Genomic DNA, 27,745 nt, shown 5'->3' on the forward strand with positions numbered 1-27,745 from the left:
TTCAACTATCAAATTCAAGTGTTGTGACAAAACTGGGCTTTTAAATTTTTGGTTTGCATTTGGTATTTGCTAACACATGCTAATATTTCATTTTGGTTCTTTTCTTTAGCAGTTTTGAGGAGTGTTGGTGAGTTTTCTGTCTGTGGAGAGAGTCTGTCTGGGTCTTGCTCTCATGCAGAGAAAGCCTGTGCTGTCCCCTCCCCCGAGAGGTGCTTCAGCCTCGTGCCGCTGTGGGCTCCGAGTTAAGGCCCGACACCGTTCCCTTCCAACTGCAATGTTCTTGGATGATGAATAGCCAGCGCAGTCTCTGCTTTGTCTTTAAAATCCGAGCCTGTGCTCCTCCGAGGGCAGACCTGGTGTGCTTCTCTCCGGGCCGGGAGCCCAGGCCGCCGCGCCCGGAGCTGGGATGTCCCGTCCGCACCGAGGGGGACTGAGATCTCTCCGGCTCTATTACAAGAACCTCGGGGCTTGTCAGTCTCCACCTCCCCTCACCATCACCTTTTGGGGAATGAAGCCAGCTTACATTTTCATGATACTTAATAGTTTAGGTATAATTTTAAAACAGTGTTACTAGTATTAGTTTTACCAAGAATTACAATAACCAAGTGACTTTTTCCACCAAAGAGTTAGATGGCAGCCAGAAATCATCATGTCTGCTGCCTGGGGTTCCCCTGCTGCTCCAGGCCCCAGGCATGCCCAGAACGGGGCTTTGTAGTGGCACTTCTTCAGTTGGCAGCCCCAGAGGCACTGCCAGCCTTTGGGATCGCCCCCTTGGAGCTGGTGAGGCTGGGGCTGGGGCTGGGGCTGGGCCCTGTCTGAGATGCTGGGCTCTGCGGACGTCTGGCACGGGAAGTCCTGAGGAGCCCTCCAGGCTCAGGCCTCGCGGCTTTCCCCAGTGAGGACCAGGCATGGGCACACGTGCTCACACCTTCATGGTCACCCCGAAGGGCAGCTCTTTGAAGCTACTCATGTGCTCCCTGTGCGGAAGGCCCAGCTTGATGTTATAGGACGTGGCCTGTGAGGACAGGGAGTGGGCGGGATGCACAGGGGAGGAACATATGTGTGGAAGTGTCCACCTAGGTACACACATGGGTATCTGCGTACAGCACACATTACGTGTGTGCTCTAAACATCAGGAGGGTTAAAGGTTCTTAAACTCTATTTTGAGATTGTATTTTTAAGATTGAATTGTCTAAAATGGCAGCTATTCATTTGGAAGAGGGATTGCAGGTTGGAAGGTCGCCGTGTGCACCTGGAGCTGTGGGAGGTTCCCGTTGGACCACGCAGGCTGCAGCGCAGGCTGCTGCATGGCTTCTGGCAGGTCTTTGTTGTGTGTGGGCTTGTGGTGTGCTTTCCTTCGGGGGTGCTTTGGGTTTTGCTTTTTGCATGCTCAACCCATATTTCATCCAGGGAAGGGGCGGGGCAATTTTGTGTTGACTTGGATAATAAATAGCCAGCCCTGGAAAGAACCCATTGGGTAGGTTCTCAGCCCTGCCCAAATCACCCCCATCCCCAGAGAATGTGATGGAGGGTGTAGCTCTCCACTTTCTCTCTCGTCCCCCAAACCCAGTGGGCAGCTCTGAGGGAACCAGCAGGGCCCCTCATTCAGTGAAGCAGGGGACACCCACTCCAGCCAGAGCCCACGACTCCCGGCTGTGGGAGAGACCTCTGCGTTGGCGCCTCATCCTTCCCCTCCCTGCTTTCCTCAGCTTCCACACATGGTCTGAAAAATCTGTTTATAATATCGGGTTGATTTGGGATCTTAGCTGAGAGACATGCAATTTACCATCTCTGTCTGGAAGGGCCACCATGCCAGCAGGCCCCACGCCGCCGGGACGCTGGCTGGCTCTCCGAGGCTGGTATTTATTTGTGTCCAGTAATGGCTGGGCTGTAGCTTTGACCTCAGATCTCAAGATACACACGCTGCTTGGTGGCGAGGAGGCAGGGTGGGAGGAAGAAGCAGGTTTCCAAAGCTCCCAGGTTTGACAAGAGCCAGGTTTAAAGGGTCCAGGGCCTCTGGCTTGGCACGCTCTCCACCTTCACATTTCAATGGAGGAAAGTCCTGGAGAGGGGAGGGAAGGCAGCGGGTCTCTGAGGATTTGCTGGGGTCAACACGGGAGGGAGGAGAGCTGTGGGTGTGGGCACAGCAGGTTTGAAGTCCCAATTGGCCAAATGAAAAATCAAGGATCCTGTTGGCAAAGTCTTGCACCCTGGGAAGTTTCCCTTCACTATGACAAGCGGACCCCTTTGGCATCAGCAGACCCCATGTCTCCACTTAAGTCCTGCTGAGAATTCAACAGTGAGGTAATTTCTGGGTTTAATATTTGCGCACAAAGTCCGTACACATGGTACAGATACAGCTACAGACAGATATAATAGGAGACTTAATGTATGTTAATGCTTCAGGCTTCTGCAGGAAGCCCTATCTGTACCTCCCTTGTGCCCCACATACAGACAGGAAGGCTCTCCTCGATATCCCAGCCCAGGAGCACGTCCCTGCGTGGCAGTGCTTCATTTTGTGTGGGTCGCGGGCTGGGTGGGAGGGCGCTGCCAGCCTCATCGGTCTGTTCTTCCCTTTCTTAGTACGTCATCCAGCTGCCAGTCCATCATCTACATACCACAGGACGTCACCAGAGCCAAGGAGATCATCGCCCAGATCAACACCCTGAAAACCCAAGTGAGTTACTACGCAGAGCGGCTCTCGAGGGCGGCCAAGGACCGGTCTGCCACTGGCCTCGAAAGGACGCTCGCCATCTTGGCAGACAAGGTAGGAGGGGCGGCCCTGCTGCGTGTGGGCGGGGCTCCCTCGGTGTGGCAGAGGGTGCCCAAAGCCATTCACCCAGTGGGTGACATTGGGATGATCTGGAAGGTGAGCTTCAGATCCAGTTCCCACAAGGTCCAGGGGCTTGGTGATTTGCCCGTGGACAAAGGACAGGCCAGGGCTGTGACGGCCGCCGCTGCTCTCTGCACAGGCGGCTCCCAGCAGGGCCAGAGGAGTCCCTGTTAAGGCCTGACAGTTCCACGCTTTCTTAGTAACCACCCACTGAGCACATTTTCCCCATGGTTCACTTGTACTTGGAATTAAAAAAAGAGAAAGCGAGTTATTATACAGACATAACATAAGAACAGTATATTTTATTGGCTTATATATAACCAGCCTTTCATTGATGGCAGTTTGATCCTGATTTAAAAGACATAAGGATACATCTACACTGGGATGTGCTACCTCAGGTCCTTTTGATGGGTGATGCGTCTTCAAATTACTGATCTCTCTGTCCCTCGCACGCACACACAGAGATTCTGCTCACACTGCCCTGGTCACAAGCACTGTGCGGGGAGGCACTGTTCCTGAGCAGAACATGTTCCATCCTCCCCACGGGTCACCATCAGTCATGGGAAAGGGAGCGCACACGGAGCCCCCAGAGCTGGGGCCGGGCTCCAGGAGGTAGCTGCAGAAGATAGGCTTCCGTGACTAAGCCAAAGTAAGGCTGGCGCCTGGATTAGAGGGGACAGACCGCCCTTCGTCCTTGAAGGCTGGGGCGCGGGGCCCTCTTTAGGCCCTTCCTTGAGCGATGTCAGCTCAGAGGCAGGCACAAGGGCTGGTAGAGGTTCCTCATCCTCCCTCATTCTCCCATGTTCTCCAGTCTTCTTGGTAGGAATTCTGGCTAAGGGTCCGCAGGTCGGTCACGAGGCAGTCCAGGCTCGGCGTCCTGCGGGCTGTGGAGGGGGCGGAGGGGCTCAGGCAGGTCCGAGCTCTCAGAGAGGACAGGCCTGGCAGTCCCTGGCTTGGAGCTCAGCGGCCCCGGTGTGTGTGCGCCTGCAGACCCGGCAGTTGGTCACCGTCTGCGACTGCAAGCTGCTGGCCAACTCCATCCATGGGCTGAACGCGGCGCGGCCCGACTATATTGCTTCCAAGGCCTCCCCCACCTCGACCGAGGAGGAGCAGGTGATGCTCAGGAATGACCAGGACACCCTCATGGCCAGGTGGACGGGCAGGAACAGCCGGTCTTCTCTGCAGGTGGATTGGCACGAGGAGGAGTGGGTGAGTGCTGCCCATTGCCTCATCGTGCTGCTGAGCTCGGGGTGAAACTGGAAACGTCCCACAGCTGCTCTCCCTCAGGAGGGCCTTTGCAGAAAGCTCCAAGACCCCTTCCAGACAGCTGCGGGGCACCTCATGTCGGGAGGGAGACAGCATTTCACCACTGTGTCCCTCGGAGGAGCGGGCTGCTGAGGGCTGCCCACTCTCAGACCCGGCTGTGAGGGGCGTTTTTCTCCTGGAGCCCTCGGCCCTCGCCATGCCTCACCCGCTCGCCCTGACACCACAGCACGTTGTCCTCAGAGTTGTGCCTGAGAGCTGATCTGTGTCTCCTGAGAGAGGGACATAGCATAGAACTGGTTTCGTCAGGTGTCCAGACTGTTGAGAAGCAGAGTTTGAGTTACTGAATTACAGGGCAAGCGCTGCTTCACTCCTGATCTGATTGGGCGTCCCTCACCTTCTCCCACCACCCTCTGAAGGGGTCAGCTGTTTCCATTCTCTTCCATCCAAGAGACCTCAGTCCGTTCTGTGTGATGCAGGAGGTCGCAGGGGAGCGAGGGCGGTGACACTGGCTCCCTGGGCCCTGGGGCCCTTGTGTTAACCCTGGAAGGGGCTGGGAAGCCCTATCTGGCCTCCATGACAGTTACTAGCAAACATCTCCCAAATTTTAAAACTAGCAACCTGGGACATAGATCCATCCTTTGAAAAGCAAATACAACTTAAAATGTATTTGGGGAATTACGAATCCTATTGATATTTCTAAATCTTGTGTTTTGATGAGCATGGTGTGGGGTGGGGATCAGTGGGGGATGGTTTGGTTTGTGATCTGTTCTGCCTTTCCCATTGGAGAGCTGACCAAAATGAGCTCTTTTGCTTTTGGAAGGAGAAAGTGTGGCTGAACGTTGACAAGAGCCTGGAGTGCATCATCCAGCGGGTGGACAAGCTGCTGCAGAAGGAGCGCCTGCTCGGTGAGGGCTGTGAGGACGGCTTCCCCTGCTCGGGCAGCGGCACCAGCAAGAAAGGTAACCGGAACAGCCACGCCTACTGGATCAGACCGGAGGACCCCTTCTGTGATGCCCCCTCCTCACCACGCCCCGCCTCCATGCCCGCTGCTGCATGCCATCCTCACCTGACCACACGTGCGTATGCATCAGGCTTCCCATCACACTACCTCCACCTCATGCTGCATCTGTCTGTGTCTTGACTCCGTGTCCTCTTCCCCCATGCAGACTGCAGGGAGGGCTGTCGGCAGAGGGGGTGTCGCCGTGCATGGAGCAACGGGCATTGAGGGCAGAGGCGCCTGTGGGCTTCATGCCCACGGAGCCTGCGTGTGCATCTGCAGGTCTGGCTACAGTGGGCTCTGAAGGGCCTCTTGGATCATGCTGCCACAGCAGTAAGGGTCGGGCTCCTGGGCTCCTCTGGTTTGTGAACCAATCTGAGAAGCGGGAGGAGGCCAAATGCACATGCATTTCTGATGAGGCTGTGTATTGTGCTAGGTCAGGAGCTGGTAGAGTCGATGACAGGTGACTGGTGCAGGGACAAGCTGGAGGAGAGCTGTTAGCGGGCCCAGCGGACTTGTCGGAAGGCCAGTTGTCATTAGTGGGCGCGCTCACCCAGCAGAGGCACGGTGCCTTGCGGGTGCGGTAACTCGGTCTGGTGGTGGCACCTGTGCCTCTGGGGCTGAGTTCGGTTCCTGTTGTTACCACCAGCGTGGGGCTCTGGCGGGGGGGGGAGGACCTTGGCACGGAGCAGCACACTGCAGGAAGAGTCTTCTGTCTGCGGGAACCGGGCAGAGGCAGACGCTCGGCCCTGCTCAGAGCCTGAGGGCGTGATCGATCGGCTTCTTGTCTCTGCAGCTCGGAGCCTCCAGCTCTCACAGGAAAAGGCTTGGGCCGGGCAGCCAAGACCAGGCTGCAGACCGAGCTTCCGTTTCCTCGTGGCTCTCCTGTGGGGGTATTGAGCCACAGGAAGTGAGGCCCAGCTGGGCCAGGGTTAGGCTTCCTACAGCCAGGACTTTGAATTCTCAATTGGGCAACTCTCATTCGAGGCAGAGTCATGCTTCCTCCTTCAGAGGCTCTCGACAAGCCCTCACTGGGACGTGCCTTTCCCGGCTCCGTCTGCCTGCAGTCTGTTTCACGGGGGCCTGTCTCAGCAGCACTCACGTCCTCCACGCTTCCATTTGTGAGGCTCACAGCTCAGTTCATGGAGCTTTTCTGTCTCTGTGTTCTCATTTTTTAATGTAAGTTGCGTTTCTTTAAAAAATGTCTGAAAACTCATTGCTCATTTCTCTTTAATATTGTCTTGTGCTTTAAATTTTTCTGCAGATACAAAAAGTAATTTCTTGGATTTTTAAAATGCAGGAGATAGTTTATTTAATCAGATTGACTGTTACATCCATAACTGAAATGTAATTTTTTTCTAGATACATCCTGTTTTGTTCAAATGTAGACAAATTTAAGTGCAATTTTTAAAAATATATTTTATTTATTTTTTACAGAGAGGAAGGGAGAGGGATAGAGAGTTAGAAACATCGATGAGAGAGAAACATCGACCAGCTGCCTCCTGCACACTCCCTACTGGGGATGTGCCCGAAACCAAGGTACATGCCCTTGACCGGAATCGAACCTGGGACCTTTCAGTCCGCAGGCCGATGCTCTATCCACTGAGCCAAACCGGTTAGGGCTTAAGTGCAGTTTTAAAGTGATTTAAATGAGCATTTGTTTAGGGTTTGGCTTGTAATCGTGTGTGCCACACGAATGAGCGGTGTGATGATGGGGATGTGAAGCACACACTGCTGCCAGTGCTCACAGACTATGAACCATATGCCACGGAGGTGACTGCCCGTGATCCTTAGCCCAGAAATCCAGCGCATCACCAGGATACTGTTCGGACCTCGGCAGGAGCAGGGGAATCAGAAAGAAACAGACTGTGGGGCCTATGTTTTACTCCCCGCTTGTCCTCCAGGGCCAAAGCTGGGCCCTGGCATGACTTCGGAGACCATTGGGCGTTCCTGGGGCAGGTGTGCGGCCTAATGAGCAGGTTGTGTTCACACCTGCATATTTACTACCTACAAACTCCCTGCCTCTTTGAAAGGCATCGTTACTTTTTGTTCCAATTCTCTGCCCACCCTGGGTCCTCCTTTTCCATCTTTTACCAAGGAGCTGCCTGCCTCTTAGCTCACTCTCCTGCAGAGCTGAGCAGAGCCTTGCCTGGCAGGCGGGGGGAAGGGGGACCCACCGCAGGCTCCATAAGTCTATCTCCCCACCTCCCCCCCCACCCCACCCCGACCCCGCGCCAGGATTTGTGACTTCCATTACCTTCTACACACACTCTCTCTTGCTTTCCTCATCCCCAAAAAGTCATTCAAACCAGGACCAGGTTGTCCATAAGCTGAGGTCTGTGTGCCCGAGATTATGTGTTAAAATGAGAGAAAGTCTGAAGTGGTCATGAAATCTCAGGGGACTCCGTGACCTACGACAAGCAGCTGGTCCAAGAGTACCCCAGGGGCCCACTCCCTCCCCCTCTGATTGAAGACGCCTTCTCAGGAGTGGTCCCGACCCAGCTGGCTGCGATCACCACAGAAGGTCACAAACAGGCTCCCAGGCCTCCTCATTCAGACCCCAGTCTTGGGAAGGCAGAGAGCTGTATTTTCCTCAAGGCCTCGTCATTCTCACTAGTCAGACAGATGTGGAAGAGTCGCTGCGCTCATCCCCACACCGGGCAGGGTCACTCTCTCTAGGTAGATGGGCTCTGACAACGAGGCTGAAGTCTGAGCTTTCTGAGGCCTGGGATTTTGCTCTGTTTCTGTCCCCTTTGCCTGGAGAGAGAAATCAGCAGAGATGACAAGAAGGGTAGGATCCCACGCCAGGACTTTTGGACAGTTCCACAGGTTCTGAGTCTCCCTGTAGCCGGTCCCAGGTATTCTTGGGGATCTGAAATGATCTATTTCCATATCCTGGAGGCATTCTTTGAACTAAACAGTTTAGGCAGCAAAATAAAATAAACTTTTATTCCAAATGATCTCTAGTTTTCTTTTAGGTGACACACCCAGTTAACAGGAAACTTAGGTTTTTTGAGGGAAATGTGAAATTGAAATGAGTACTTCCCAGTGTGACCCAATGTGGGTGAAACTGAATCAAAATTGTTATTTTTGAGGGACCTGGAGGGCCATTCTAATTCTAGACTTCCCTCTAATCATAAAGTTTTATATTTGGCTTGCATTTTAAAGAGTGGCATAGAGGGTCCTGGTGTCCTGGCTTCCTCCCTAGGTCCTACCTTTGGTTCTCAGCAGTCAGTCTGCAGCCCAGTGCCACCCATCAGCAGGTCAGTGGCTCTGCGGTGGGGCCTCTGGTGGCTGGCTGGTCAGTCTCTCTCATTTCAAGTTTGCTTCCAGATGTCATGAGCCAACAGGGGCTCCATCACATGTAATGTGACAGACGTGGGCTCGCCATCACATTGTAACATGTAAGCGTGCTCACTCTGAAAAGCATTCTATGTTGACGTATTAGCAACATGAATGTTTATGCCTGTGAATCGGGCTGTGTTTACCACCAAGGGGCTCGGCTGCCTTGGAGTAGCCGGAGCGCGTCCGTGCGACTTGTTGGGGAAGAGGCAGGCCGGACCCCCTCTTCGCTGTCCCGAATAGCCACCTTACTGCAAGCTGTGGAAGCAGTTGCTGCAAGCGTTGAGTTTGGTGCTTGAACTGTGTGCTGCTCTTAATCATCCATGTTGCCCTCCGTTTCTGTGCAGATTGCAGCCCCCCTCCTGAAGAATCCAGCCCAGGTACGTGGTTTCCGCCCCAGGGTCGCAGAGGGCTCTCCGAGACTCAGCTAGCATGTGCAGTCTGTTATCAGAGCACTGTGCTCCCAGAGTTACACCATTGCTGTCTAGGAGTTCTTCATTGTGAGGCACGCAGCAGCTTTTCTGAGGCTGGGTGAGGGACCCGTCGGGCTGGGGGCGGTGGCCTGCAGCAGCCATCATGTGCATTTTTCCACGTTCCCACCCTAAACCCGTCTCAGAGGATTAATGTCCGTGAGTGCATTGGGCTTCCGGCAGCGGGTCACCTGCCTGGAGAGAGGTGCACGTTTGTAAAGGAGACCTTTGATTGCACCGGGACTTCGGGGCATCACCGGAGGGAGTGTGTTGGGTCATAGGGAGTCCCAGAGGCTGTGACCTTCGTGGTCACACAGACTCTTTTCTGAGTCTGGATGCAGCTCAAGGCGCCAGGCACTGGTTGCTGTGGCTCCCATTGGAGTGAGCGCTGGACATGGGGCTTCTGCTGCCTTTGCACGTAGAAATCAACGTTGACAGCTCTAGTTCAGGGGTCGGCAAACCCAGCTCTGAGCAGAGTCCTGCCAGGCACCTGCTCTTGTCAGTACTGTTTTCCTGGAATCCAGTTGTGCCCATGTGCTCCGTGCGGCCTCTGGCTGCTTTCGCGGGGCAGTGCCAGGGTCAGTCATGGCAGTGGAGATCCTGTGGTATTCAGAGCCTAAAGTATTTCCTGTCCAGGCCTTGACGGGAAAGTGCCGACCCTGCTCCAGCTCTTACTGTGCTTCCTGGATTGGCCTGTTCCCTGAGTGAGCATGAGACCCCGAATAATATGTCAGCTTCCAAACTCCAAACAGCTGATGATCATTGGATGGTTGCACACCTGCCTGCATGTAAACATGAGCTAGCAGGACTCCTGCTCTGTATCCAGAGGGTAGCAAACCAGCGATCGTGGGACTTACCCACTTCCTGTCAGCTCACCTGGCACTGTGGTTCCAGCTCAGCCACTGGGCGACTGCTGGCTGCAGACCCAGCTCCCATCCACCTGACTCGTCAGTGGGCTGATCTGACTGGGCTCATACCCCCAGTTTGCTTTCAGCCCCTTTTATAGTTTCTTTTTCCCAAAAAAGTCAGTGCGGGGTCTCACCCCCCAGTGCCCTGGACCCTCAGGGCCCTGAGGCCTTGGTGGACATACAGGTGCCTTGCCCCTGTTGCCGCTCCTGGCCTGTGCCCTCTCCTCCTCCCTCCACTGTCTCTGGGCTTCCCGTCCTCAGCTTGCCTCCAGGGCTGGTCTGTGCCTTCATGCCGAGCTGCTTCCTTGGAGCCTGAGTTGGAGAAGTTTGGGACCACACCCACAGTCAGGACCAGGAAAGGGGCGGCATCACAAGCCTGCCCCCTAGGAGCTCAGGGCTGTCCTCAGCGCAGTGTCCTGCAGTTTACTGATGGGAAGGCTAGTGGGGCCCCGGGCGGGCACACACCACGCCCGGTTGGTAGAGCTCTCCCGGCTCCGTCAGCTGTGTCCTTTCCCAAGTGCTAGGGGCTTGTCCAAAATTGATGTCCAATGGACTAAGCCAGGAATCCCTTTGGCTTTTCCTGCACAACCTTACAGGAGTCTGGATTCACGCACACAGGCACACTTTACCTCTCAGTCTCCCTCCCTCCCTCCTTCCCCTGTTAATGGGGGGCGGGGGTGCAAAGGCATGGCCCATGGATTGGCTACCAGTCAGCACGTGTTACAGGTTAGCAACTAGGTAAAGAGCTGCCCCCAAAAGTGACTGGGCTGCATCACTAGGGCACCTGTTGGTCGCTGCTGTTTTCTTTTGTGGCCAGACAGCCCCTCTCCAGCCCTCAGTCTAGATGCCTTGACCTAACTTTGGTCATTACTGTTCCTGGCGTTCATTTTGTCTGAAAGTTTTACATTTTAGCTTCTCATATTGAACCAAAATATATAACACCCAACCCCTACTCTGAAGCTCTTGACGTCATAGAAACCATGAGGAGTTGAGTCAGTAGCGTATGCAGGTGGCAGGTGCTCCCGTGTCTCCCTCAGCCCACTGAGCCCGTTTCCTCCCCAGTCCATCACCCCGGCTGTGGGTAGGGGAGGAGATGGTTGTAGGTGAAGCGCTCAGCAGGCCGTGCACAGGCAGCGGGGGCTCAGGCCAGAGCCGCACCCTCTCCTGCACACACTCCGCGTGCCTGCTAACCATGCTTGTATACTCCCATTTTGTCAGTGGATTTTAATAAGGTAGCAAAGCTGAGTCATTCTTTGGATTTTTTTTTGAATGAGAAGTAGGCAAAGTAAAAAACTGCTGTATGGAGTCGGCTTGCTTAGTCAGATAGGACCACTGATATATTTTGAGCATTTTTCAGGTTAAAATGACCATAATTTGCATATTAATTGCATATGTATATGCATATTAAGTGAAAAGAAAGTAAAATTGGCAGCATTTGCTCTAAGAGGACTTACTTTTTCCTGAATAGTCGCCATGACACCACTTTTTCCCAAACTATTTGAGCACTAAAACTTCGTTGCCATCAGTTTTTTTAATCGTTGCGGAATATAACTGACATGCATTCAACAGACTTCAAAGAAACAAAAACGTGGTCTCTGAGAATTTTAGATGAAGAGACTCGGGTGTGATTTAGTACCAGGCTCCCATTTTACCAGGAAGAACCCACCCGGCTGAGCGGTCCAGGAACCCCTCTCGGCGGCAGCCGGCCCGGGACACGTTTTCCACTCGTTGGTCCAGTGTTCTTTGTCACCATAACTTATTGGCTAAGACCGTTCTGCTTCGACTTTCTAAATTTAAGCCGGCTTTTTCCATTACAGTGTAAATCCTTGTCCACATACAGTGGGCCTACTTATACAGTGAGGTCATGGCCAAATTTTGAATAGCTACATCTTCAAAACCCATGCTCATCAAACACTGAGTGTAGGGGGTCTTTTTGCAGGTTTTAGGCACTTCTCTCATTTCTTTTTCAACAAAGTGCCAAACGCAGTGTCTGAGAGAGCAGAGCCAGGGCCAGGCCTTCTTGCTGTGTTTATCTAAGACGGAGCTCACCACTGGCAGATGCACTGCTCACGCGCCGGGCCTTCCTGGAGGGCGGGGGCACCTGAGGGCATGCTCCCCAGCTTTGTCCCACTGCCTCGGCTGCGTGTGTGTGGTGGGCGCACCCAGTGCTGGTATCAAGTGCCTGTTTCTGGGTTTGGTGACCTGTTAAAAATGGAACTGATGAGGGCGTCTTCGCCCTTTGAAATGCCCTCTAAATAGGAAGGAGAAAGAGCCAAAGCCCCAAATTCCTTTCACTCTGTTTTCCCCCCTGAGGTTCTATTTTTAAAAAGTTGTTTTGGTTCAGGGTCAAAGCTTCCTTCTAGTCCTAAAAACCTCTACACTAGAAATAGATGGGACCAGGCAGGAAGGCTGGGGCGGGGAAGAGCGAGTGCAAAAGGAAGGGATGTCTGAGCTGAGAACACGGAAGCTGAGCGGAACCATTCTTCCTCGGATGTGGGGAGGGAGCAGCTGGCACAGCTGCCAGAGGCTGGACCAGGAGGGGTGTCCTTGTCCTTAGCGCCTGAGCCAAGAAGCAAGGTAACAGGTCACTGTCCTGGGCGCCCTGGGGTGGAGGACCGGGGGCTTGGCCTCTACAGACAGAATAATTTTCTTCCTTAGTCATGACTTGCAGGGTCTTCTCTTGCTATTTCCCTCAAAAAGAATAGTCTTGAGTGTTTACATGTCGAGCTCCCGAAGGTTTGGGAGACCAGGCATGTGTCTGGGTCCCAGAGGAGGGCTGGCATTTGAGCTCACGGGAAAGCTTTAGGCTGGGAGGTTAGCGACCCGATCCATCCAGGCAGAACTTGGCGCCATTCGGGCAGAGCGTGTGCCCGGCGGAGTTAGGTGCAGAAGGGGTGGGAGTGCAGTGGGGAGGGCAGTGCGGGTTAGGCACAGGCACCCTGTTAGACTTCCAGAGCTTCCTTCTTCGGTCTCCCTTCTCACACGCTGTCTCCCCGGGACAGGTGAATGGAGTGAGGCCCTTTACCCCCTGCTGACCACACTCACAGACTGTGTGGCCATGATGAGCGACAAAGCCAAGAAGGCCATGGTCTTCCTGCTCATGCAGGACAGCGCGCCCACCATTGCCGCCTACCTGAGCCTGCAGCACCGCCGCGACGCGGTCTTCTGCCAAACCGTAAGTCCGCGCCTCCCCTCAGGACACAGGCACAGGAGCCTTTCCTCGCTGCCTTGGGAACACAGAGGGCCAAGTGTCCTGCCTGTTGCTTTTGCATTGGTGTGACATGGAGGACACAGAGGAGCCCATCCAGCTGTCTGCACTGAGGAGAGGGTCTGATGCCAGACTAGTTTCTCCCTGAAGAAGGGCCCTGAGGGCAGGCACACACCTGCTCCTCCTTCCCCAGGGTGTGGTGGCATTGCCAAAGGCTCAGCCTCTTTACCGCCTTTTCCCCCACAAAGGATTTCAGAGAGGGAACCAGCTGTTGGCTGCCAGGGCAATCTGTCTTCCTGTTTACAAAACAGCAGGCACTCAACTCTGCAGCCTGCGCACCACTCTGTCCAGCGGTTCCTGTTGTCCTCATAGGAGGGAAGAGCTAAATGAATGTCACGGGTGTCGTCGATGTCAGTCATCAGTTTAGCAAAGGGAACAGTCGTGCAGAGCTGGCTGGTTCTCTGCCTGTCCTCACCCATCCTGGGAGGCCTCTTTCTCCCAAGGAAAGTCTCCCTCGGAGGAGACGTGCAGAGCGGCCGAGTCCTTTCTCGCTGCTGTTCCTTGTTGTCACCTCAGTTCCAGCCAGAGCTGGCCTGGATCTGGGAGTATATAGACCCTTTCACTGTAGGGAATTAATTCTTGGCTTCCAGGAGGTGCTAGCCCAGGAGTAACTGCTGGGAGGTCAGGTCAGAGGCTGAGCCAAAACCAAACGTACCTTTGGGAGCAGCAGAGTAGTGAGCCTGGAGCGTGGCACGCCCTCCCTGGGGCCCAGAGGTGCTGCTGAAGCGTGGTTAGAGCGAGGAAGCAGAGGAGGAAGCAGAGGAGCTCGGGCCCGGGGTGCCTGCCGTTGGGTGAGGAAGTGTCTGTCCCCTCAGCTGACTGCTCTCATCTGCGGCTTCATCATCAAGCTGAGGAACTGCCTGCACGACGATGGCTTCCTGCGGCAGCTCTACACCATCGGGCTGCTCGCCCAGTTTGAGAGCCTGCTGAGCACCTACGGTGAGACCCGGGGCTCCTGCCCTCTGTGCCTCTGGGACCCAGGGGTTCATGGGGGTGTGAACGCAGGTGATCCCATGCTTTCTCCTGCATATTTTTCTGATTACACATGTAACACAGGCTGATTCAAATAAATCCAGCATGACCAAACTCTGTAGCAAAGAGCCAGATGAGAGTCCTACATAGTGACCCCGACCCCAGCTTTATGGTGGTTGTTACACGTCTTCCTAGTTGAGGGGGGATGATGGTTATCTAAGCACCAACTTCCTGTAGGACGTTTGGGCCATTTCTGAACCCCTCCTGTGAAAACAGTGTTGGTATGTATCTTTGCACATAAGATTGTGCACTTGTGGGCCCATTTCTGCAGCCCCTGAATCATTAGAAGGAAAGTGTCTGTGTCAAAGGAACTGGCTGGTGTGGCTCAGTTCGTTGGGTGTTGTCCTATGTACCAAATGCCTGGGTTGCGGGCTTGAGACCTAGTAGAGGGTGTGCAGGAAGCAGTAGATGTTTCGCTCTCACATTGGTGTTTCTCTCTCTCTCTTCCTCTCCCTTCCTCTTTCTTTAAAAATCAATAAAAGTATTTTTTTAAAAGAGTAGAAATATTTTAAAATTCCATAGATATTTCCCAATTGCCCTCTAAAAAGCCTCTTTTGTCCTTACCGCCATTTTTACTTATTTCTTTGGAGAAGATAAAAATGAATAATTTAAAAAGTATTTGTTGGTTTCATACCAGTATCTACTTGGGGAGAAGAAGCAAATTGCCCGGTGAAGAGGCTTGGAAAGGCCCTGCCCACACGCTCACTCCCACTCGTCACAACCACACCTGATTGTGTCACCTTCCATTTGCACCCCACCCTGTGACCGGGTGAGTCCATGGGGAGAGTGGCAGGTCCCCTCCATCTGACAGCCCTCCTTCCCTCTTTTGTGTCCAGGTGAGGAGCTGGCCATGCTGGAGGACATGAGCCTTGGAATCATGGACTTGAGGAACGTGACCTTCAAAGTTACGCAGGCCACTTCCAACGCATCAACTGACATGCTGCCTGTCATCACAGGAAATCGGTAGAAGTGTTTTTTAAATTCTTAGAACTAATAGTGTCTTAAGTTTATTACTTTCCATGTGCTCTTTTTTTTGAAATCACTTAGAAATTTTTTTCAATTACACGTGACATACATTGTTATATTAGTTTCAGGTGTCCACCCAGTGATTAGACATTATATAACTTACTAAATGACCATCCCAATAAATCTCACACCCATCTGACACCATACATAGTTATTAGACTATTATTGATTACATTCCCTATGCTGTATTTTACAGCTCCATGACTATTCTATAACTACTAATTTGTACTTCTTAATCCCATCACTTTTTTCACATCCCTCCCACCCCCCTCCCACCTGGCAACTGTCAAAATGTTCTCTATCCGAGTCTGCTTCTCTTATGCTTGTTCATTTATTTTGTGGGTTTTTTTACACTCAGTTGTTGATAGGTAATTATTTATTGCCTTTTTTAATTTTTTTATCTTTTTTTCTTCTTCTTAAAAAAGACCCATTAACATCTATAATAATAAAAGTGTAATATGCTAATTAGACCACACAGACGAACAACCTTCCAGATGTCATTCTGGGTGTCCTTCTGCATGAAGCCTCAGTGGCGGGGGCTGAGGCAGAGGCGGTTAGGGGTGATCAGGCAGGCAGGCGAGCAGTTAGGGGCAGTCAGGCAGGCAGGCAAGTGCTTAGGGGCGATCAGGAAGGCAGGCAAGTGCTTAGGGGCGATCAGGCAGGCAGGCGAGCGGTTAGGGCGATCAGGCAGGCAGGCGAGCAGTTAGGGTGATCAGGCAGGCAGGTAGAGGGGTTAGGGATGATCAGGCAGGCAGGCAAGTGGTTAGGGTGATCAGGCAGGCAGGCGAGTGGTTAGGGGCGATCAGGCAGGCAGGCAGGTGAGCAGTTAGGAGCCAGTGGTCCTGGATTGAAAGAGGGATGTCCAACTGCCGGTTTAGGATTGGGCCTAAACCAGTAGTTGGGCATTCCCCAAGGGATCCTGGATTGCAAAAGGGTGCAGGCCGGGCTGAGGGACGCCCCCAACCTGTGCATGAATTTTGTGCACCGGGCCTCTAGTTTCATATAATACTGATTTGATGGTGATGAACTCCTTTAGTTTTTTCTTGTCTGGGAAGTTCTTTATTTGTCCATTAATTCTAAAAGATAGCTTTGCTGGGTAGAGTAATCTTGGTTGTAGGTCCTTGTTTTTCATCACTTTGAATATTTATTGCCAATCCCTTCTGGCCTGCAAAGTTTCTGTTGAGAAATCAGCTGACAGTATTATGGGAGCTCTCTTATAGTAACTAACTGCTTTTCTCTTGCTGCTTTTAAGAATCTCTCTGTCTTTAACCTTTTGCATTATAATTATGATGTGTCTTGGATCCCCCTTGGATTCATCTTGTTTGGGACTCTCTGAGCTTCCTGGACTTGTATGTCTAGTTTCTTCACCAAGTTAGGGAATTTTTCTGTCATTATTTTTTCAGATAGATTTTCAATTCCTTGCTCTCTCTCTTCTCCTTGTGGCACCCCCATGATATAAATATTGGTATGCTTGAAGTTGTTCCAGAGGCTCCTTACACTATTTTCATTTTTTTGCATTCTTTTTTCTTTTTACTCTTCTCATTGGATGTTTTTTGCTTCCTTATAGTCCAAATCACTGATTTTATTCTCAACTTCATCTATCTACTGTTAATTCCCTATAAATTATTCTTCATTTTAGGTAGTGCAGCCTTCATTTCTGACTGGTCCTTTTATATGCTGTTGAGGTTCTCAGTAAGTTCCTTGAGCATCCTTATAACCAGTATTTGGAACTCTGACTCTAGTAGATTGCTTATGTTCATTTTGTTCTTTTTCTGGAGTTCTGTTCTTTCATTTGGGACATGTTTATCTCATTTTGGCAACCTCCTTGTGTTCATTTCTGTGTATTAGGTAGAGCTACTACGTCTCCTAGGCTTGGTAGAATGGCCTAATATAATAGGTGTCCTATAGGGTCCAGTGGCACAGCCTCCCTGATCACCCAAGCTGGGCACTTGAGGTGTGCACTGCCCCTCCCATGTGGGCTGTACAGCTTTCTCTTATAGTTGAGCCTTGATTGCTGTTGGCAAGTCAATGAGAGGGATTTACTCCCACCTGATCAGCTTCAAGGACTGGCTGCAACCACCAGCTACCAACCTCTGTCCACTGTGGAGGATCAGCAGTGTAGGGCCCAGCCCCACAGAGCAGGACTTACTTCAGCGGGGCTCTGGTGCCCGCGCAATCCACCCCTTGAGTATATTGTTTGTGGAGGTGGTTAGGTGGTGGTGCTTCAATGTGGTCTGAAGCTGTCCACTGGGTCCATTATCTCTTGTTGGGCTTCCTGGGAAGTGCAGGCCAAGGTCAACTGCTGCTGTTCTTCCTGGGCCCATAAAGTCATCCGCAGATGTCTATCACTTGTGCTGGGCTTAGAGGTGCCCAGGGGAGGCCAAGCTGTGAACCAAGGCCAGCTGCTTCCAGTGCTTCCCTATGCTTGTTTCTATGTATTAGGTAAAGCTTCTCTGTCTCCTGGACTTGGTAGAGTGACCTTGTGTATTAGGTGTCCTGTAGGGCCCAGTGGCACAGCCTCTCCAGTCATCCAAGCCAGGAATTCCAGGTGTGTCCCTGTGTGGGCTGTGTGCACAGTCTTGCTGTAGTTGAGCCTTGATTGCTGTTGGCATCACTGGGAGGGATTGACCCCAAGGCCATTTGGCTGTGAGGACCAGCTGTGACTACAGTAGAAGAGCTGCTGTGCAGGAGACATTCCTATGGAGCAGGACTTGCTTCAGTGGGGCTTTGGTGCTCTCCAAGTCTGCCCCTTGAGTGTGTTGCTTATGGAAGTGCCCACATTGTAATGGGCATGGTCTGAAGCTGACCACTGGGTGCATTGTCTCGGGCCTCTCGGAAGGTGGGCTCTGCCTTTTGTCATCCGGAATAAGCTACAGAATGATCTACAAATGGCTGCTACTTGTGCTGGGCTTGGAGATGCCCAGAAGAAGCCAAGCTATGAATCAAGGCTGGCTACCACTAGTGCCGGGCCTGGGGCCACTTAGCAAGAGGTACAGGGTACATAGAGGCCAGATGCTGCTTGCGGTGAGCTGTTTCCGTTTCCCGCGACCCGCACGGGAAAACGACAGGTTCTTGAGCGGAGGAGCTGGGGATTAAGAAATTAAAGAAAGACCAAGATGCAGAAATAGATTTTAAGCTGGGGCCAGGTGGGCGCCATCCTCTCTGATGGAGAGGCGGCAAAAGCCGCTGAGCCACACAGCAGGTTTATTTTAAAGGCCTAGATTTACATATCTAGTTCCGCCCCTGCCTGATTAACATGTCCAGCCTTATTGGGGAAGCATGTTCCCAGGGCGTGGCTGCCTATGCTCTGAGTTCAGCTGACAATAATAAGAAAATGCCTAGGTCCCTCCCAGGCGGCCCTCTACAGCTGCTTGTTTGAGAGATTTTAGGAAAGTCCGAAGCATGAAGCAAGATAGGCCAGTTTTATGGAAAACCCATTGGAAACAGCTTGTGTGGGCCTGCAAGTAGGGTGAGGGTGGGGGTCTCAGGGAATCACCAAGGCGGGGCAAGTAGCCTTAACCAGGTTGGTGGAGACTCAGATATGGTGCCTCACTCTGCAGGGGGGACGTCCACAACTGAGATATCCCTCCTGATTTTTGTATGCCACATGTGGGTGTGGGACCAGCCCGGTCCATGTCTCTGCCCCTTGGACCAGTCTCCATGTAGCTTCTTGAATTCCTAGTTGTAGGACTTCCATTCAGCTAGATTTCAGGTGCTTCTGAATGATGGTTGTTCTTTAGTTTAGGTGTAATTCTGATGTGGTTGTGAAAGGATGCAAGTTCTGCATTTACCTACATTGCCATCTTGGCCTGTGTCTCTGCCATGCAATCTTAACTTTCGTTTTATTGTTTCATTCAGTTAAAAGTGCTTATCACAGCCTCAACTGGTGTAGCTCAGTTGGTTGAGCATCATTCTGTGCACCAAAAGGTCGTTGGTTAGATTCCCAGTCAGGGCACTTACTCAGGTTGCAGGTAGATCCCCAATAGGGGCGTGTGTGGGAGGCAACCAATCAATGTTTCCTTCTCATATCGATGTTTCTCTCTCTCTCCCTCTCCCTGCTCCTCTTTCTAAAATCAATAGAGACATAGATTTTTAAAAAATGCTTACCATAGCCCTCTACGTTAATTTCATCCTCTAAAGGTTCACACCAGCAGTTTGGGAGTCACTGAGCCAGATGGCCAGCCCATACTCCGTGTTGCAGAGAGCTTGGTCTTCCTCGTCTCCCATGCCTGCTCTCCCTTCTCCCCCATCACAAGCCTAACCCCTCCTCTCCCATTTCCTAGGGACGGGTTTAACGTGCGGATCCCTCTGCCGGGCCCCCTGTTTGACACCCTGCCCCGGGAGATCCAGAGCGGCATGCTGCTTCGGGTGCAGCCCGTCCTCTTCAACGTGGGCATCAACGAGCAGCAGACGCTGGCCGAGAGGTGCGTGTGCAGCCCTCGGGACGGGGAGCTGGGGCAGACATAGAGATGATGTAGAATGTGGACTCAGCCCTCTTCAGGCTCCGGATGCTGGATGTACTTGGTCCTCCTTCCTTCCTTTGGCCACCAGGAGCGGCATGAGCCACCTTCCTTTGGTCAGATGGAAAGGCAGAGGAGAGACCTGGCATCCCAGGTCCAGGAGCCTGAGCAAGGCGGACAGGGAGAAACTCCTTGGGCCAGAGGCCCAGGTCCCAGGAAGATGGGCAGTGGTGAGGTTAGAGGGCCTGTGTGCCATGCAGAGGGTCACCTGGGTCCTAAAGGCTTATGCCTTGTCAACTCCCTGCAGGGTCACCTGCCAGGCAGCAGGGAAGAGCCATGTTGCAGGTGTGTGCACATGTAGGTGTGTGCTGCAGAGGAGGAGGGGTTGGGTGTGTGCAACCTGTCATGACCTTTCACTAGTACATGAAAATCTTTCCTGCTTTCTGTCCCATCATGTGATGTGTGTACTTTAGAATGAAAAGGTCTCTTAACTCTCGGTTAAGGGCATTTGGTCTCCAGGATGATCAGCCATATTCCTACTGGGCTTTTAAACGATCCATCGACCCCTAGGTGTACGGTCACTCCATTTGGCACATGTGGTGTGGCTGGGGGAGACATGGAAGAGCATTAGGGCAGGACACAGTCAGGCTTACCTTTTAAGTCGATGACTTTCTGGCCATGTCCTGGACGACGTTAGGGGACAAGTGTGCTGAGGAGGTTGTTGGAGAGAGTCGAGCCCGAGGCAGACAGGGTCATGTGGATGGAGATTTCGCAGTGTGACAGAAGGCTGGGCCCGCAGCTGGGCAAGTGTGAAAGAAAGAGGGACAGCAGGACAGTGACAGCCAGGCTTTTCCGAAGCAGTGGGTGGGTCACTGGCCCAGGAGCCAGGAGCAGGGTCATGGAGCTGGGCTCGGAGCCCTCGAAGGTTGGGCAGGTGGAGGAGCCACTGCAAGGAGAGAGGGAGCATCATGGCAGCAGGGAGGTGGCCGGCGGGGGAGGAGAACTGCATCTCCTGTGTGGGGCAGCTCCGTTCCGATGCCTCCGCGAGAGCAGGGCCACATCGCAGTGAGCGGGGGCTGGTGGAGGAGGACGTGATGGTGGGGTGAGTCCAGGGTTTTTGCTTTGCTCCTGGGACACTCTCCCCTCAGCTCATAGACAAGCCCAGCTGCTGCACAGAGGGAAAGCCAGTGTGGTCCTCAGGTAGACAGGCTGTGGTGGACCCACAGGAGGGTCCTGCCTCTGAGCAAGAACCTGGACCATGAAGAGGCTACTGTGCAGGAGACCACTCTGCAGGGAAAGGTGGAGCGGGCCTGGCCTCTGGGCCTTGGAGTCGCAGCCTGCGTGTCTCTGTGACCGCTTTGCACCTTCCTGTGGTGGTCTCCTCTGCCTCACCCTTGAGCCTCTGGCACGTCTTGGCTACCTGCAAAGTGGGCAGGGTGAGCCGCATGGTGAGGAGAGCTAGTCTCCACACAGTCCAATCGAGTGAGGTCATTCGGAGACAGAGCGCACCTTCACACCAAGTGCGGGACCCGTCCTCACTCCCCAGCCGTCTCCCTCCTGCTGTCCCCTCTCCTGAGTCCATGAGGGATGGGAGGACAGGACTCCCGCCCGGCCAGCACTGTGGGGTTTCGGGTGTGCCGCCGCGGGGAGGGCTGTGCACCTGGAGTTCTCATAGCCTCCTGGACACGCCTGTAACCAGTGGTGCATGGCTCCTGCTGATGAAATGTGTTTAGACTTGTCACCAAGGCACCTTAGCCTGGGAGCCGAGGTGCTCAGAATGGGGTGGCTCAGTAAATGTTGGCGTGGTGTTAGCTTGAGCGCGATCGGGCGCTGCGGGAGGAGGGCGGCATCAGCCGCTAACAGCCTCCCTGTGACCCCGAAGGTTTGGCGACACATCGTTACAAGAAGTTATCAACATGGAGAGTTTGGTGCGGCTAAATTCCTACTTCGAGCAGTTTAAGGAAGTGTTGCCTGAAGATTGTAAGTATTTCCTCATGTGCGGTCGGTCCCACCGATTGTCTTGTGTCACCTTGGGTGTGCTTCCTGGCCTTCCTGTGCTGCCTGCCTTGCTCCCTGCCCCTGCGGCAGCCCTTCCACCGCTCAGGCTGCCCGCCCCCACCCAGAGGACTGCCGCAGGCCTCAGGTGTCCCTTTCTGACCTCTCCCCACCCCCACCCGCGTCACACAGGGCTCCGCCACCCATCTTAGTCACTTGCAAGCACTGCGGGCAGGAAGGGGGAGTTCTGTGCTGGACATTTTGGGGCGGCCAGTTTCCAGTGGTGCAAGGCCCCAGGAGATGTTAAGGTGGCCCGGTGATGAGGCCAAGGAGGGGCGCGGCTACAGGAGCAAAACCGAGTGGGCATGAGCCTCCCAGGGTGGGGCCTCTGACCGGCCGGCGCTGAGGAGTGTGGGATAATTAGCATAGGGTCCCGTGTCCACCAGGTTGAGGTCTTGTGCTGGACACTGTATGTGCTGCTAGGCCCCAGAATTGCACGTATTTGGTTTTGATTTGGGGATTTAGGCACCATGCTGTTCTCCTTAGCCATGGCCTGGAGAGTCCTCTTTTTCTCTGATGATCCCCATGTCTGAACATCCCAAGTTTATCAGGGGAGGTGGCATCTGACTGATCTTTGGTCTGAGGGGTCCTGGAAGCACCTGGAGATGTCATGGTGGCAGAGGGAGCTGCTGGAGGGGGTGACCCTGCCTGGGCCACTCCAGGTCCACCTGCTGGAGGCGCCCGCCCCACATCCCCAGTGATAGCCAAGCCCACTCAGCGGTTGAGGCCACTGCCCAGTGTCCTCCCTCCCTGGGGGAGGGTGTGCAGACTGGGTGGGTCGCCTCTGCCCTCCCTCCCCTCCTGCCCTGGTGGCTCTGTGTCTGCCTTGGGCCCTGGGGGGAGCTGAAAAGGGCTGAAGTGAGCGAGTGCCTTGCAGGTGAACTGAATGGCAGTGAAAGGCGTTGCGTTCTCCCCACATGTAGCCGGGTCCAGGCCCCCATACACCCTGTGTTCTTGCTTAAGTCACACTCAACTTCCAGCTTCAGCCAGAAACTTCATTTTGCCATTTCTGAGCCTCACGGCTCCCTGGGCTGTGCTCAGGTGTGGCACCAGCTCCCAATGCCCCCTCCTTCTAGGCTTGCCTCGCTCTCGGAGCCAGACGTGCCTGCCGGAGCTGCTGCGGTTCCTGGGCCAGAACGTCCATGCCAGGAAGAACAAGAACGTGGACATCCTCTGGCAAGCTGCTGAGGTGCGCCCCACAGAGAGGAGGGCGTCACGCTGCTCCTGCTGCCGTGGTAACCGCCACAGGGACAGCACACCCAGCGGGCAGGAGCGGAGCGCGTGGGGTTCCCCTAGGACACGGGAGAAAGACACTGCGGTGTCCCCAAACTCGCAGATCCTGGGAGTTGCCTGAGAGGTCATTCCTTTCCGGCTGCCTGGATTCTGATAAGCTTGACCCGGAACCTGTCCCCGGGCAGGTGATGGCCGGGCTGATGCGAGTCCTCACCGTCAGAAGCCTGCACAGCCAATACCAGCTGAACCCGCTGCCTCTGTGTCCCCCAATAGGCCCAGAGGAGACCGTGGTGACCTTCCCGGTCTTCACACACTGTTTGTCGCACAGTGTAGCTCAGATCTCCTCTTTCCCAAGCACTGAGCCCTTCAGACATGCCCTCGAGGTGTCCTGTGCGCCTGGTGCTTTCAGTCCAGCCGTTCATCCCGCCACACTCCCCGCACAGCACTGGGGCCCGGTGGTCACTGGGACTCACAGGTGGCCCCAGAGGCACCACAGCTCCCTGCCTGGCTGAGCCCAGGGCCACTGAGAGCTGGGCCACTGCCCTGGTGGAGAGCCCCATGAGTAGTTGGGGGTGCCCCACAGCTTTGCAGACAGGGTGGGTGCAGAGAGCTGCCCCACCTTGTGTGGGAACTGTGGCTCTTTTTCTCTTGCTACGTAATAGAAAAACTACCGCCCAGAGCAGTGCTCGACCATCCCTGCGCCAGGTCCAAAACGCAGGCCACCCAGCCCATATCTTCTGTTCCCACCAGAGGCCCTGGCACAGAAGCAGGGCTCCTAGGTGGGAGGGCCTGAGGGACCCTCGGGCGTCAGTTCTCGTTGTCCACCTGGCATCCCATGGGGGACAGACGGGTGGGGGCAGCAGTGTCAAGCCTCTCAGGTCCTGGGCCCTCCCTCCTCACTGGGACCAGAGCTGCCTCCTTTTCTGAGTCTTGTTTTTTTTTAAGCTTTCTCTTTTTATTTTTAAATATTTTATTGATTGATTGATTTTTGAGAGAGAGAAACATTGATTTACTGTTCCACTTATTTATGCATTCATTGATTGATTCTTGTATATGCCCTGACTAGGGATCAAACCCGCAATCAGAACAATGCTCTAACCCGCTGAGCTACCTGGCCAGGGCTTGGATCTTATTTATTTTCATTTGTGTGTAAGCAGGGGGTCCCTGGCCAGCCGTCTGGGATATCATCAGCCGGGTCCAATCCCTCACTTCCGGGTGGCAGGGCCAGCCAGAGCCTCAGGCGTCTTTTCTTGGACACAGTAATCAGACCACACTGTGCTCTCTGCTGGTGCCTCCCAGGGGCGGCCGTGGCTCGGGCTCTACTGGCCTGGGAAGCCGTCTGGGGCCACCCTCAGGGCAGCCCTGCAGGGGGTCTGGGATCTTTCTGGAGTCAGCGGGTCACAAGCCCGGCATCGTCCAGCGTGGGGGATTTTGCTTTCAATGCCACTGCTGTTCTCACATGCGGTATCTGGTCCCGGTCACGGACCCTTGCCTGGAATCTGTGGCCAGGTGGTCTGGAATTCCCAGGTGTCCTTATCTTAGAAGTGACATGGTATACAGTTGGTGCATATATGTGTCACATGGTGCACGTACGTGATTAATATTGCTTCACTAAAAAGTATGACTATTTATACAAAGTGGCCTAAATAGAGATTGTCAGTGGGCTTACACGAGCTCAGATATGAGTGTGCTGCCAAATGAGGTTGCCATGAACTTACCCTTCTGTTTTAAGGCTTTCTGGATTTGGGGACTGTGTCCCGAGGATGGTACCTAGTGATGCAGAGGAAGCGACCCAATACATCCTTCCGGGGGGAGGGACGCCCTGAGTGTTCCTTTCCTAGCCCCGAGGGGCCCATCTGGGAACCCCTCACGCGTGAGGAGGCACATAGGCCTCGTCCTGCATCAGGCCCCGAGCGAGGGGAGGATGGGAAAGGCCTGGGGCCTGTGGTCAGCAGGTGGCTCTCGGGCAGTGTTCTGAACAGGCCCCCATCTGTGTGGGAGAGGAGAGGAGAGGAGAGGAAGCCAGAGAGGCCTAAGGCCCTGATGGGCTGGACATCCTCTGGCTGCTCTGACCTCCTGGAGCCGGTCCTTGCTGCTCCTCCCGCGTCCTCTGAGGGCCCGTACCCAAGGGTGAGGGATGGTGGTGTCGGAATTGGAAGAGACTAGCCGGAAGGGCACGAACAGAGGGTCACCTCCGAAAGGGAGAGGGCCTGGCTGGGAAGGCGCCTCCTGTGGGAGCAGGTGCCCCAGGGCAGCCGGAGGGCGGAGGTGCCATGGCAGTGCCTTTCTCCATCACGGGGAGCAGGTGCAGAGGGAGTGGCTGGGCCTGGGGTGGAGCTGTGGCCACATCCTCGCTGGGGCCTTGGAGCCTCTGTCCCATGTGGGGCCTCTCGTTCTGCAGAGTCGCCCTCTAAGTGTGGCTTGTTTTCCTGTGGGCAGATCTGCCGCCGTCTTAACGGGGTCCGGTTCACCAGCTGCAAGAGCGCCAAGGACCGCACGGCCATGTCGGTGACACTGGAGCAGTGCCTGATCCTGCAGCACGAGCACGGCATGGCCCCGCAGGTCTTCACCCAGGCCCTGGAGTGCATGCGCAGGTGAGTGCGTGCCTGCCGCGCCCGCTGCCGCCCCCGCTCCCCGGCACAGGCCTCTCGCTCCAGCGTCATGCTCTGGTTTGACTTTGGAAAATTCACTAGCGTCTACGAAGTCAAACTACTGGCGCTCTCAAATGGAGACAGCGCTCTCCTTTCAGCCAAGGGAATGTAATGAGCTAGCAGCCTAGAGCAGGACTGCACCGACACAGGGAGACGCAGCTTGGGTCAGGGGGCGCCAGGGAAAGCCTTTGGCCCGTGGCATCCCAGCACTTGCTTGCTGCGGGTGTGAGTTAGGCCAGAGTGCTCAGCATGCACCTGCTGCCACAGCATCGTATGTCTCCTTGCTCACGTGAGCGACAAGAGCTGTCTGCAGGTGGCACTGGTCTGCTCCGCTTCTCTGGCAGTCGACACAATTTGCTTTTTTGAGCAAAGTGTCAGATGAGTGCTCTGTGGTAAGGGCAGCCCCTGCCTGCCCGGGGCCGTGGCGACCTCGCCCTAACGGTGCTCTGATTCCGAGGCAGCAGGCGTGTTTGCAGGGTGAAACCGGCACTAAAGTCTGCCTGCTGCCAACCGATGCCGGGGAGCGCCCACCGCACATACCAAAAGAAAGGATAAGAAACCTGGTCTGTCTCCTTCGCTGAGGTCCCCAATGCTGTCACAGTCTCGTTTTCAGCTGTCACTCCCACCGAATGTCTGTGCCATCTGTCCTCTCACCAAGTTCTTTAAAGTGTTCAATTCTCTTATCCTTTCTGTATGTTTCTGCGCTTTGACCTTCTCACAGCGATGCACAAGTGCCATACCTGAGCCCTGCCTCTTGATAACAGCACTTTGTAAAAGTGAAATTGTTCTGTTCCTATTCTGCTTTCCAATCTCCTCTGCACCTCTCTGCCATCTCAGAACACACCTCCCTACCCTGAGCCTCGGGAAGCTGGAGGCTCTGCCCATCTCTGACCAGCTCAGGCCTCAGGCCCAGGGTCCTGGTGCTTCCAGCCATGTCTGTGTCCTGGCACCTGAGAGCTGGTGGGAGGCCAGTCTGCTGACATGCAGACCTCAGCCAGCAAAGGAACAGGAGCAGTGGAGGGGGTGCCTGCGGTTGTCGGGGCGAATATTAGGAGCAGGTCCATTCAGGAGCAAGTGAAGCCTGAAACGTCACTGCAGGCAGAACAACTAAACCGACACATCGTGAGAGGCGGGCTTCCTTGGAAAAGCAGTAATGCTGGGAAGCAGAAGGCAGCAGGAAGAGGAGGCCCAGTAAGGGAAGGATTGGCTCCATAAGGAGCCGTGGACTGAGCCTGCAGGTGCTGAGCAGGGCGCTGACACAGGACACTCGGGGCATCACTCACCCTGGGGTCGCCGGGAGTCAGCCGACTCCGCGGCACAGAGCACACACCATTTGGTAGACCAGGCCTGAGCCAGGTGAGCAGTCGATACGTAGACCTCTACCCGGTGTTAGCCAATGAAAACAAGAATTCCTTTTGGCTGCATCTGAGCACAGAGGTCTCTGGAGGCCAGGGGGAGAGTGGCCTCCCAAGAGACAGGGACTGGCCCGCCCGGCGGCCTGCAGGTGCACAGCTAGTGTTACAGTTCACAACTCACGAAGCACTTTTTATTTCCTATCACATGATTAGTCAATATTCCTTATAGGAAAGTTAGAGTAGAGGTTGTTCACACACCAAAAAAATTTCCATATTCCCACTACTAACAAGTAACAGTGCTAATATTTGATACATATCTACACTAATAAAAGACAAAGGTGCTAATTGACTGTGCCTTTGCTATGCCCTAAGCCATGCCCACTAGCCAATCAGAGTGACTTTATGCAAATTAAGCCAACCAAGATGGCGGCCGGCAGCCACGGAGCTGGAGCAAGCAGGAGGCTTGGTTGCCCCAGCGATGGAGGAAGCCAAGCTTCCCACCAGCCCTGAGCGGGCTGTGGCTCCCTAAAGGCACAAAGTTCAATTATGAAGCTAAATAACCCAGATAAGTGCTCCAGCCAGCCTCCACTGGGAGCTTGGGTGGGTGGGGGGCTGGGGCAAGCCTGCAAAACAGCCATCAGCCCCTCACCCAGGCCTGGCCCAGGCCCCCCGGTGGGGACCCCCCACCCCTGAAGGGGCTTGTGGCCAGCCTGGCAAACTGCCCTTCAGCCCCTCACCTCGGGTGGCCACACCCTCCATGGGGTGAGGGCCCCCCTGGGGAGCCTTGGCCAGCCGGAAAAAAACCCTCAGCCCCTCAGCCGTACTGGGAGAGATCCCCCAGTGGGGACA

General features: G+C 54.2%; 1 protein-coding gene across 15 annotated transcripts in view; it reads left to right on the forward strand.

Moving 5' to 3' along the window:
* Window positions 1-27,745, forward strand: part of INPP4A (inositol polyphosphate-4-phosphatase type I A) — a 72,698-nt gene that overhangs the window by 23,763 nt on the left and 21,190 nt on the right. For 4 of the 15 annotated variants that reach the window (XM_023761486.1, XM_023761485.1, XM_023761493.1 and 1 more), the window contains exons 14-25: window positions 110-127; window positions 2,584-2,767; window positions 3,824-4,042; window positions 4,920-5,175; window positions 8,786-8,818; window positions 12,819-12,991; window positions 13,900-14,023; window positions 14,953-15,079; window positions 19,426-19,566; window positions 21,485-21,582; window positions 22,734-22,846; window positions 25,330-25,484. In XM_023761486.1, coding sequence (XP_023617254.1) covers window positions 110-127; window positions 2,584-2,767; window positions 3,824-4,042; window positions 4,920-5,175; window positions 8,786-8,818; window positions 12,819-12,991; window positions 13,900-14,023; window positions 14,953-15,079; window positions 19,426-19,566; window positions 21,485-21,582; window positions 22,734-22,846; window positions 25,330-25,484 — 1,641 coding nt within the window. Of the gene's footprint in view, window positions 1-109; window positions 128-2,583; window positions 2,768-3,823; window positions 4,043-4,919; window positions 5,176-8,785; window positions 8,819-12,818; window positions 12,992-13,899; window positions 14,024-14,952; window positions 15,080-19,425; window positions 19,567-21,484; window positions 21,583-22,733; window positions 22,893-25,329; window positions 25,485-27,745 lie in introns of those variants that run through there. The other 11 variants (XM_023761495.1, XM_023761491.1, XM_023761487.1 and 8 more) reach the window with 7 other exon arrangements.

Source organism: Myotis lucifugus, unplaced genomic scaffold (assembly GCF_000147115.1).
Source record: "Myotis lucifugus unplaced genomic scaffold, Myoluc2.0 scaffold_210, whole genome shotgun sequence".
NCBI classification, from domain to species: Eukaryota; Metazoa; Chordata; class Mammalia; order Chiroptera; family Vespertilionidae; genus Myotis; species Myotis lucifugus.